We start from the raw sequence: 13,017 nt of genomic DNA on the forward strand, positions 1-13,017 counted from the left end.
ACTGGGTATAAAAGGAGCATTTTAGAGAGGCGGAGTCTCTCAAAAGTAAAGATGGGCAGAGGATCACCAATCTGGGAACAACTGAGTCTAAAACCAAAGGAACGGGGCGTGTCGGTAGTCAAGTGGTTAACCCGGGCAGCCTGGGTTCGAATCTGGCCTGAGGCCCTTTGCTGCATGTCTCTCCTCCACTCTTGCCTCTGTTTCTGAGTCTATCCACTGTCCTCCTCCACCTAATAAAGGCCCAAAAACAAATCTTTAAAAAAACAACAAAAAAAACAACAACTAAGGAACGATTTCAGAAAAATGATTCAGGCATGATTCTGCACTGAAATCACTGCATGGGCTCAGGAACATTCCAGAAATCATCGTCTGTCAACACAGTTGGCCGTGCCATCCACCAATGACAGTTAAAGCTGGATCATGGAGAGAAGAAGCCAGATGTGAACAGGATCCAGAACCACCGTGGTCCGTCTTCTCTGGACCAAAGCTCATTTAACATGGACTGAGGAAACATGGAAAACTGTTCTGTGGTCAGAGGAAACATGGAAAACTGTTCTGTGGTCAGAGGAAACATGGAAAACTGTTCTGTGGACTAAAGAGGAGAGGGAGCATCCAGCTTGTTCTCCTGGCTCAGGTCTAAAGCCTGCATCTCTGATGGTATGGGGTTGCATTAGTGCCTATGGCGTGGGCAGCTCTAACATCTGGAAAGGAACTATCAATGCTGGAAAGTAGAGAGAGCTTTTAGAGACACATGTGCTCCCATCCAGACAACGTCTCTGTCAGGGAAGGCTGCCACTATTTCAGCAAGACCATGCTAAAGCACATACCACATCCATCACAACTCTTCACAGGAGAAGAGTCCAGGTCCTGAACTAGTCGGCCTGCAGTCCAGACCTTTCACCAACAGAAAACATTTGGAGCATCAGAAAAGGAAGAAGACCCAGGACTGTTGAGCAGCTAGAATCCTATAACAGACAAGAATGGGACAACATTCCTCTCCATCAGCTGGTCTCCTTACTTCCCAGGTGTTTATTATGGAAAGAAGAGCAATGCTACACAATGGTAACCACGGCCCTGTAACTACTCAGCCTCCCTGGTAAGGTCTACTCTAGGGTGCTGGAATGGAGGCTCTGTACGATTGTCAGACCTCAGATTCAGAAGGAACAGTGCAGATTCCGTCCTGGTCGTGGGACTGTGGACCAGCTCTTTACTCTCTCAGGGCTTCTTGAGGGAGATTGGGAGTTTGCTCACCCAGACTACATGTGTCTTGTAGATTTGGAGAAGGCTTATGACTGTGTTCCCTGGTGGGTCATGTGGGAGGTTCCAGAGGAATATGGGATACCGGGGTCGCTGCGGCGAGCCATCAGGCCCCTGTATAACCAAAGTGAGAGCTGTGTCTACATCCTCAGCACAAAGTCGGACATGTTCTCGGTGCGTGTTGGCCTCCCTCAGGGCTGCCCCTTGTCTCCGAAGTCGTTTGTGATTTTCATGGACAGGATCTCAAGGCGCAGCTGGAGGAGGAGGGTTTCCAGTTTGTGAAGCTCAGAGTTTCATCACTGCTGTTTGCTGATGATGTGGTTCTGCTGGCATCCTCAGCTGAGGACCTCCAGCAGGCTCTGGAGCGGAGTGAAGTGGCTGGTATGAGAATAAGCCCCTCCAAGTCTGAGGCCATGGTCCTCTGCCAGAAAACAGTGGGTTTCCCACTCCAGGTTGGGAGAGAGTCTTTGCCCCAAGTGAGGGAGTTCAGGTATCTCAGGGTCTTGTTCATGAGTGAGGGTAGAATGGACCGTGAGATTGACAGGCGGATTGGTGCAGGGTCAGCAGTTTTGCAGGCGCTGTGCCAGACCGTTGTGGTGAAGAGGGGGCTGAGCTGAAAGGCAAAGCTTTCTATTTACCAGTCGATCTACGTCCCACCCCTCATCATAGTCAGGAACTCTGGGTAATGACCGAAAGAATGAGATCGCTGATACAAGCAGTCGAAATGAGATTCCATACAGGCGTGGCTCAGCCTTAGAGATAGGGTGAGGAGCATCGGATCAGCATGCCTCCTGGGCACCTTCCTGTGGAGGTATTCCGGGCACGCCTACTGGGAGGACACCCCGAGGCAGACCCAGGACTCACTGGAGGGATTATATATCCCTTCTGGCCTTGGAGCGCCTTGGAATCCCTCAGGAAGAAACTGGAAAGTGTTGCGGGGGAGAGGAACATCTGGGTTGACTTGCTTGGCCTGCTGCCACTGGGACCTGACCCCAGATAAGCAGAAGAAGATGGATGGATGATTGGTGGACATGCTGTTTCTCTTCTATTGTGGATAAATATGGGTTTATGAGATTGGACAATCATTGACTTCTGTTTTTATTTATGTTTTACAGTGACCCAACATTTTTGGAATAGGGGTTGTAGAAGTAATAGCAGCATGAATGGATGATGTTCCTCTGCATAGACGCATCTCTGAAATGACCAACAGCAGTAACAGAGAGCAGCGTCTGATTGCCTCTCTTTGATGGTAAAAAATAAAAACAGGATCATAAAGGAACGCCAGGCCCATAAAACATAAACCTACCGCTCTAAAACAGATCAAACCTGGCTGTGTATCACATGACTTTATACCTCTGTGACCCCCTAATCAGACACCGTTAGCGTCTTTAGACACTGCAGCCTCTGTTTTACGGAGGTTCTGTTTCTGCTCCCTCAGAATTAAAACTTGCTCCATCCTGCTCTGTAGTTATATTTGTCTTCTTTATCTCTCTGTTGTTCCTGCTGCAGATCTAATCCTTCGGTTCAGAGAATCCTCCGTCTTCAGCCTGGTGATTCTGAGGCTAATTAACCTGACAATAAAATAAAATCTTTATTGACAGCCGTTTTCCCGGACGGTCCACCCTGGTTGCTGAGCCTCTGTCAGCATGCTGACGTGACCTGAAGCCCACACATGCATTCCCAGGACTGGATCTGCAGTTTAACACGGAGAGGACGGGTCACCGCCCGGCTGCATCAAAGAATGGGAGAGCTGCATCCTGGCCCCGCCCATGAGCCTCTGGTGCTGTTTAATTCATGACTGTTTCAGCCGCCGACTCAACAGCTTCAGACGATTCATCAGGTTATGACAACACAGAGTAAAGGACTTTAGAAGAAGAGAGGATGAATCTCAACTGGTCTAAAACAATATAAACAACATCAATCCTAACCATAAAATAAATTTAACCAATACATGCAAAACTTAAAACGACCAGTGAAGGTTAGCAATATCTACATTAAAGAGTTGAACATATCAGTCTGAATCAGCCGTAAAAATCAGTCTATATCAACTGTAAATATCAGTCTATATCAGCTGTAAATATCAGTCTATATCAGCTGTAAATATCAGTCTATATCAACTGTAAATATCAGTCTATATCAGTCTTAAATATCAGTCTATATCAGCTGTAAATATCAGTCTATATCAGCTGTCAATACCAGTCTATATTAGTCTTAAATATCAGTCTATATCAGCTGTAAATATCAGTCTATATCAGTCTTAAATATCAGTCTATATCAGCTGTAAATATCAGTCTATATCAACTGTAAATATCAGTCTATATCAGTCTTAAATATCAGTCTATATCAGCTGTAAATATCAGTCTATATCAGCTGTCAATACCAGTCTATATTAGTCTTAAATATCAGTCTATATCAGCTGTAAATATCAGTCTATATCAGTCTTAAATATCAGTCTATATCAACTGTAAATATCAGTCTTTATCAGTCATAAATATCAGTCTATATCAGCTGTAAATATCAGTCTATATAAACTGTAAATATCAGTCTATATCAGTCTTAAATATCAGTCTATATCAGCTGTAAATATCAGTCTATATCAGCTGTCAATACCAGTCTATATCAGTCTTAAATATCAGTCTACATAAACTGTAAATATCAGTCTATATCAGTCTTAAATATCAGTCTATATCAGCTGCAAATATCAGTCTATATCAGCTGTCAATACCAGTCTATATCAGTCTTAAATATCAGTCTATATCAGCTGTAAATATCAGTCTATATAAACTGTAAATATCAGTCTATATCAGTCTTAAATATCAGTCTATATCAGCATTAAATATCAGTCTATATCAATCTTAAATATCAGTCTATGTCAGCTGTAAATATCAGTCTATATCAGCTGTCAATACCAGTCTATATCAGCTGTAAATATCAGTCTATATTAGCAGTAAATATCAGTCTATATCAGACTTAAATATCAGTCTATATCAGCTGTAAATATCAGTCTATATCAACTGTAAATATCAGTCTATATCAGCTGTAAATATCAGTCTATATCAGCTGTAAATATCAGTCTATATCAGCTGTAAATATCAGTCTATATCAGCTGTAAATATCAGTCTATATCAGCTCTAAATATCAGTCTATATCAGCTGTAAATATCAGTCTATATCAGCTGTAAATATCAGTCTATATCAGCTGTAAATATCAGTCTATATCAGCTGTAAATATCAGTCTATATCAGCTGTAAATATCAGTCTATATCAACTGTAAATATCAGTCTATATCAGCTGTAAATATCAGTCTATATCAGCTGTAAATATCAGTCTATATCAGCTGTAAATATCAGTCTATATCAACTGTAAATATCAGTCTATATCAGCTGTAAATATCAGTCTATATCAGCTGTAAATATCAGTCTATATCAGCTGTAAATATCAGTCTATATCAGCAGTAAATATCAGTCTATATCAGCTGTAAATATCTGTCTATATCAACTGTAAATGTCAGTCTATATCAACTGTAAATATCAGTCTATATCAACTGTAAATATCAGTCTATATCAGTCTTAAATATCAGTCTATATCAGCTGCAAATATCAGTCTATATCAGCTGTAAATATCAGTCTATATCAACTATAAATATCAGTCTATATCAGCAGTAAATATCAGTCTATATCAGCAGTAAATATCAGTCTATATCAGCTGTAAATATCTGTCTATATCAGCTGTAAATATCAGTCTATATCAACTGTAAATATCAGTCTATATCAGCTGTAAATATCAGTCTATATCAGCTGTAAATATCAGTCTATATCAGCTGTAAATATCAGTCTATATCAGCTGTAAATATCAGTCTATATCAGCTGTAAATATCAGTCTATATCAGCTGTAAATATCAGTCTATATCAACTGTAAATATCAGTCTATATCAGTCTTAAATATCAGTCTATATCAGCTGTAAATATCAGTCTATATCAGCTGTAAATATCAGTCTATATCAGCTGTAAATATCAGTCTATATCAGCTGTAAATATCAGTCTATATCAACTGTAAATATCAGTCTATATCAGCTGTAAATATCAGTCTATATCAACTGTAAATATCAGTCTATATCAGCTGTAAATATCAGTCTATATCAGCTGTAAATATCAGTCTATATCAGCTGTAAATATCAGTCTATATAAGCTGTAAATATCAGTCTATATCAGCTGTAAATATCAGTCTATATCAGCTGTAAATATCAGTCTATATCAGCTGTAAATATCAGTCTATATCAGCAGTAAATATCAGTCTATATCAGCTGTAAATATCTGTCTATATCAACTGTAAATGTCAGTCTATATCAACTGTAAATATCAGTCTATATCAACTGTAAATATCAGTCTATATCAGCTGTAAATATCAGTCTATATCAGCTGTAAATATCAGTCTATATCAGTCTTAAATATCAGTCTATATCAGCTGTAAATATCAGTCTATATCAACTGTAAATATCAGTCTATATCAGCTGTAAATATCAGTCTATATCAACTGTAAATATCAGTCAATATCAACTGTAAATATCAGTCTATATAGCTGTAAATATCAGTCTATATCAACTGTAAATATCAGTCTATATCAGTCTTAAATATCAGTCTATATCAGCTGTAAATATCAGTCTATATCAACTGTAAATATCAGTCTATATCAGCTGTAAATATCAGTCTATATCAGCTGTAAATATCAGTCTATATCAGCTGTAAATATCAGTCTATATCAGCTGTAAATATCAGTCTATATCAGCTGTAAATATCAGTCTATATCATCTGTAAATATCAGTCTATATCAACTGTAAATATCAGTCTATATCAGCTGTAAATATCAGTCTATATCAGCTGTAAATATCAGTCTATATCAACTGTAAATATCAGTCTATATCAGTCTTAAATATCAGTCTATATCAGCTGTAAATATCAGTCTATATCAACTGTAAATATCAGTCTATATCAGTCTTAAATATCAGTCTATATCAGCTGTAAATATCAGTCTATATCAGCTGTAAATATCAGTCTATATCAGCTGTAAATATCAGTCTATATCAGCAGTAAATATCAGTCTATATCAGCTGTAAATATCAGTCTATATCAGCTGTAAATATCAGTCTATATCAGCTGTAAATATCAGTCTATATCAACTGTAAATATCAGTCCATATCAGCTGTAAATATCAGTCTATATCAACTGTAAATATCAGTCTATATCAGCTGTAAATATCAGTCTATATCAACTGTAAATATCAGTCTATATCAGCTGTAAATATCAGTCTATATCAACTGTAAATATCAGTCTATATCAGCTGTAAATATCAGTCTATATCAGCTGTAAATATCAGTCTATATCAGCTGTAAATATCAGTCTATATCAGCTGTAAATATCAGTCTATATCAACTGTAAATATCAGTCTATATCAGTCTTAAATATCAGTCTATATCAGCTGTAAATATCAGTCTATATCAACTGTAAATATCAGTCTATATCAGCTGTAAATATCAGTCTATATCAACTGTAAATATCAGTCTATATCAGTCTTAAATATCAGTCTATATCAGCTGTAAATATCAGTCTATATCAACTGGAAATATCAGTCTATATAGCTGTTAATATCAGTCTATATCAACTGTAAATATCAGTCTATATCAGTCTTAAATATCAGTCTATATCAGCTGTAAATATCAGTCTATATCAACTGTAAATATCAGTCTATATCAGCTGTAAATATCAGTCTATATCAACTGTAAATATCAGTCTATATCAACTGTAAATATCAGTCTATATCAGCAGTAAATATCAGTCTATATCAACTGTAAATATCAGTCTATATCAGTCTTAAATATCAGTCTATATCAGCTGTAAATATCAGTCTATATCAACTGTAAATATCAGTCTATATCAACTGTAAATATCAGTCTATATCAACTGTAAATATCAGTCTATATCAGCAGTAAATATCAGTCTATATCAACTGTAAATATCAGTCTATATAGCTGTAAATATCAGTCTATATCAGCTGTAAATATCAGTCTATATCAACTGTAAATATCAGTCTATATCAGCTGTAAATATCAGTCTATATCAGCTGTAAATATCAGTCTATATCAACTGTAAATATCAGTCTATATCAGTCTTAAATATCAGTCTATATCAGCTGTAAATATCAGTCTATATCAACTGTAAATATCAGTCTATATCAGTCTTAAATATCAGTCTATATCAGCTGTAAATATCAGTCTATATCAGCTGTAAATATCAGTCTATATCAACTATAAATATCAGTCTATATCAGCAGTAAATATCAGTCTATATCAACTGTAAATATCAGTCTATATAGCTGTAAATATCAGTCTATATCAACTGTAAATATCAGTCTATATCAGCTGTAAATATCAGTCTATATCAGCTGTAAATATCAGTCTATATCAACTGTAAATATCAGTCCATATCAGCTGTAAATATCAGTCTATATCAACTGTAAATATCAGTCTATATCAGCTGTAAATATCAGTCTATATCAGCTGTAAATATCAGTCTATATCAGCAGTAAATATCAGTCTATATCAACTGTAAATATCAGTCTATATAGCTGTAAATATCAGTCTATATCAGCTGTAAATATCAGTCTATATCAACTGGAAATATCAGTCTATATAGCTGTTAATATCAGTCTATATCAACTGTAAATATCAGTCTATATCAGTCTTAAATATCAGTCTATATCAGCTGTAAATATCAGTCTATATCAACTGTAAATATCAGTCTATATCAGCTGTAAATATCAGTCTATATCAACTGTAAATATCAGTCTATATAGCTGTAAATATCAGTCTATATCAGCTGTAAATATCAGTCTATATCAACTGTAAATATCAGTCTATATCAGTCTTAAATATCAGTCTATATCAGCTGCAAATATCAGTCTATATCAGCTGTAAATATCAGTCTATATCAACTGGAAATATCAGTCTATATCAGCAGTAAATATCAGTCTATATCAGCAGTAAATATCAGTCTATATCAGCTGTAAATATCTGTCTATATCAGCTGTAAATATCAGTCTATATCAACTGTAAATATCAGTCTATATCAGCTGTAAATATCAGTCTATATCAGCTGTAAATATCAGTCTATATCAGCTGTAAATATCAGTCTATATCAACTGTAAATATCAGTCTATATCAGCTGTAAATATCAGTCTATATCAGCTGTAAATATCAGTCTATATCAACTGTAAATATCAGTCTATATCAGTCTTAAATATCAGTCTATATCAGCTGTAAATATCAGTCTATATCAGCTGTAAATATCAGTCTATATCAACTATAAATATCAGTCTATATCAGCAGTAAATATCAGTCTATATCAACTGTAAATATCAGTCTATATAGCTGTAAATATCAGTCTATATCAACTGTAAATATCAGTCTATATCAGCTGTAAATATCAGTCTATATCAGCTGTAAATATCAGTCTATATCAACTGTAAATATCAGTCCATATCAGCTGTAAATATCAGTCTATATCAACTGTAAATATCAGTCTATATCAGCTGTAAATATCAGTCTATATCAACTGTAAATATCAGTCTATATCAGCAGTAAATATCAGTCTATATCAACTGTAAATATCAGTCTATATAGCTGTAAATATCAGTCTATATCAGCTGTAAATATCAGTCTATATCAACTGGAAATATCAGTCTATATAGCTGTTAATATCAGTCTATATCAACTGTAAATATCAGTCTATATCAGTCTTAAATATCAGTCTATATCAGCTGTAAATATCAGTCTATATCAACTGTAAATATCAGTCAATATCAACTGTAAATATCAGTCTATATAGCTGTAATTATCAGTCTATATCAACTGTAAATATCAGTCTATATCAGTCTTAAATATCAGTCTATATCAGCTGTAAATATCAGTCTATATCAACTGTAAATATCAGTCTATATCAACTGTAAATATCAGTCTATATCAACTGTAAATATCAGTCTATATCAGCAGTAAATATCAGTCTATATCAACTGTAAATATCAGTCTATATAGCTGTAAATATCAGTCTATATCAGCTGTAAATATCAGTCTATATCAACTGTAAATATCAGTCTATATCAGCTGTAAATATCAGTCTATATCAACTGTAAATATCAGTCTATATCAGCTGTAAATATCAGTCTATATCAACTATAAATATCAGTCTATATCAACTGTAAATATCAGTCTATATCAACTGTAAATATCAGTCTATATCAGTCTTAAATATCAGTCTATATCAACTGTAAATATCAGTCTATATAGCTGTAAATATCAGTCTATATCAGCTGTAAATATCAGTCTATATCAGCTGTAAATATCAGTCTTTCTCAGATTGGATTGGATCAGATCAGCAGACAGTATTGCTGGTATTTCTATGTCTCATTTTAAAAAAGCTTGTCAGTTTTTCTGTCTATTTGTATTTTACCCCTGAAATCAGCAACTCTTTGGGGTTTTTGGCGTTCTGGTGAGATCATGGTTTCAGAGGAACCTTGAACTTCCTGTGGTAAATCCCTCTCTGACAGTAAATCTCTGCATTAATGACATGATGAGTGTTTTGTTTCAGACGTCATTCTCTGATCAACACATGCGTACTGAATGAAGCGGTGGCGTCTGGCGTTTCGCTCCACATCTAATTGCATCTCTCATTTCCATCCATAGGAACAGAGCGTCTGGAGCTACGGCGCTCATATCTGCAGATAAAAGACGCCACTTTCTTATCACAGCCGAGCAGCACAGCACATACGATGAGCCTGTTAGATTCAGCGTGAACTCATGATTACCCTGACACTCGTCCTAGAAACGTGGAGGTAGACGATCGCGAGAAGACTGTCAGGGATTCATTAGCTTCCTGTCATAATTAATGTTGTAAGAAGAGGAGAATCAGCTCCCTGTAGAGAAAGGTACGGATGTCAGCTGTGAAATGTAAGAGGCGTTCACAATCAAACGGTGTCAGAGAGCGTTGAGCACTGATTAGTGCTAGGAGACATGTTGGAGATGGTCTAGATATTAGTCAGAATGAGGAGGAGAGGATGGAGACAGAGAAGGACAGATGAGCAGAGGAGGGAAAAGGTAACACGGTTACACCACTGACCCTGGTCTAGGAGACTGATGGTTCAAATCCCAGTCAGTACAGAATCAATATCCAGTTGGGGCCCTTGGACAAGGTCCTGAACACCCAGAACACCTGTCTACCTATATGAACGTTGCATTGGATAAAAGCATCTGCTAGACAACATTGTGACATTTCAACAAGCCTTCCAGGGCTAACTGCTGAGAAGAATCCCCACAGCATGATGCTGCCACCACCGTGCTTACGGTTTTTGATCATTGCATGTCTCGTCAGGCCTTATGTGGCTTGTGATTAGCGATCATTGGTCCCATCGCCAGATGGTATGTGATTACAGATCATTGGTCCCGTCCCTTGATGTTTTTTTGATTAAGATTAAGCAAGTTTTTTAAATCCTGATCAAGATTAAGCAGATTCATCCAAACCCTGATCCACAATAAGCAGATTCATCCAAATCCTGATCCACAATAAGCAGATTCATCCAAACCCTGATCCAGATTATGCAGATTCATCCAAACCTTGATCCACAATAAGCAGATTCATCCAAACCCTGATCCAGATTAAGCAGATTCATCAAAACCTGATCCACAATAAGCAGATTCATCCAAACCCTGATCAAGATGAAGCAGATTCATCCAAACCCTGATCCACAATAAGCAGATGCATCCAAACCCTGATCCAGATTCAGCAGATTCATCCAAACCCTGATCCAGATTAAGCAGATTAATTTAAACCCTGATCTAGATTAAGCAGATTCATCCAAACCCTGATCCAGATTAAGCAGATTCATCCAAACCCTGATCCAGATTAAGCAGATTCATCCAAACCCTGATCCAGATTAAGCAGATTCATCCAAACCCTGATCCACAATAAGCAGATTCATCCAAACCCTGATCCAGATTTAGCAGATTCATTTAAACCCTGATCCAGATTAAGCAGATTCATCCAAACCCTGATCATCCAGATTAAGCAGATTCATCCAAACCCTGATCCAGATTAAGCAGATTCATCCAAACCCTGATCCAGATTAAGCAGATTCATCCAAACCCTGATCCAGATTAAGCAGATTCATCCAAACCCTGATCCAGATTAAGCAGATTCATCCAAACCCTGATCCACAATAAGCAGATTCATCCAAACCCTGATCCAGATTTAGCAGATTCATTTAAACCCTGATCCAGATTAAGCAGATTCATCCAAACCCTGATCATCCAGATTAAGCAGATTCATCCAAACCCTGATCCAGATTAAGCAGATTCATCCAAACCCTGATCCAGATCAATCTGCACTCACCTGAGGCAGAAGCTGCTCCTGGGGGCTGAGGCCCCACAGCGGCCGGTGCCCCCCCGGGTGTCGGTGGTACAGGTCTGGTCCACGGGTTAGCTCCAGGTGGGCTGACTCTGACCACGCCCACGTACTCCACAAAGGTCCCTGGGAAGGCCCCGGTGTCCCCGGTCCTCTCGTTGGTGCCGTGCAGCCATCCTTTGGGGCTGCGCTCGTCCCCGTCCTGGTAGTCCATCGCCGACATCAGCCAGGCCGTGGAGACAGTCAGCAGGTCGCCCTGCTGGAGGCCGATGTCGTCGCCGCGCTCACACTTGTACTCGTAGAGAGCCCTGTAGTGGAAGCTGTCTGACGCCATGATGGAGAGGTCATGTGGTCTGCTCCAGAGATGCTGAGTCAGCGAGCCTGAGAGTTCAGACTGACTGAAATAAAACTGAAAATAACAAATCCAACAGTGAATCGGAGGATTAGAAAAGTCCTGAGGAGGTCAACCATGACCCGGAGGAGCCTGAGGTCAAACAAGGACACAGTGGTAGATCCCTGAGGTCAAGTACGATGATTATGGTCCTTCAAAGAGCAGCTCAGAGCATCTCTGGATGATAATCTGACTCCTCCCACGTCTTAATCCAACATGACTCCTCCCACGTCTTAATCCAATCCGACTCCTCCGAGGTCGGTTAATCCAGAGGGAACAGTCGTCTGCAGGTATGTTTAATATCCAACCGTTTTAAAGTCCACGTTAATCCTGTGTCAGGTCTCTGGTCTAAGGTCTGAGGCTGTCTGGGATCTGAATGGAAAGGCAGAGGAGTCAGTAAGCACCCTGAGACCACGATGGAGATGAAGATGGTGAGGAGGAGGAGGAGGGGGCTGGGTGGTCTAGAAACTGGAGTGAGCTCCTGCAGGTTCTTCTGATGGAGAGACTCTGGAGACCAAACTAAACCTCTGGGCTCCAACCTGAGGAAATCCCTGCAGTGCAGCCGAGTCCGTCTCCTGTTCACCCTGAAGACTCCTGATGCAGACGGACCTGCAGACATCACAGAGAGACGGATTAGCCCAGACTAGGAACGAGAGGTCCGACTCAGGTTTGACTCGGGTCACGGTCAGAAAGTCAGAACCAGGAAAAACTCCTGAGCAGAAACTAAAAAATCCTTCAAGAAAAGAGCTGAAGAGCCTCCATGACAGTCAGAGCCAATCATCTCAGAGATACCAGCTGAGGACAGTCAGAGCCAATCATCTCAGAGATACCAGCTGAGGACAGTCAGAGCCAATCATCTCAGAGATACCAGCTGAGGACAGTCAGAGCCAATCATCTCAGAGATACCAGCTGAGGACAGTCA

The 13,017-nt window shown here is 38.5% G+C and overlaps 1 protein-coding gene across 1 annotated transcript in view; it reads right to left on the reverse strand.

Moving 5' to 3' along the window:
- pik3r3b (phosphoinositide-3-kinase, regulatory subunit 3b (gamma)) overlaps positions 1–12,496 on the reverse strand; it is a 284,418-nt gene extending 271,922 nt beyond the window's left edge. Inside the window, exon 1 of the mRNA XM_041790986.1 lies at positions 11,693–12,496. Within this exon, the coding sequence (XP_041646920.1) occupies positions 11,693–12,038 (346 nt within the window). The 5' untranslated portion in view covers positions 12,039–12,496. The remainder of the gene's footprint in view (positions 1–11,692) is intronic.
- Positions 12,497–13,017: the final 521 nt, after the last annotated feature.

This window comes from Cheilinus undulatus, linkage group 7, assembly GCF_018320785.1.
Source record: "Cheilinus undulatus linkage group 7, ASM1832078v1, whole genome shotgun sequence".
Classification (NCBI taxonomy): Eukaryota; Metazoa; Chordata; class Actinopteri; order Labriformes; family Labridae; genus Cheilinus; species Cheilinus undulatus.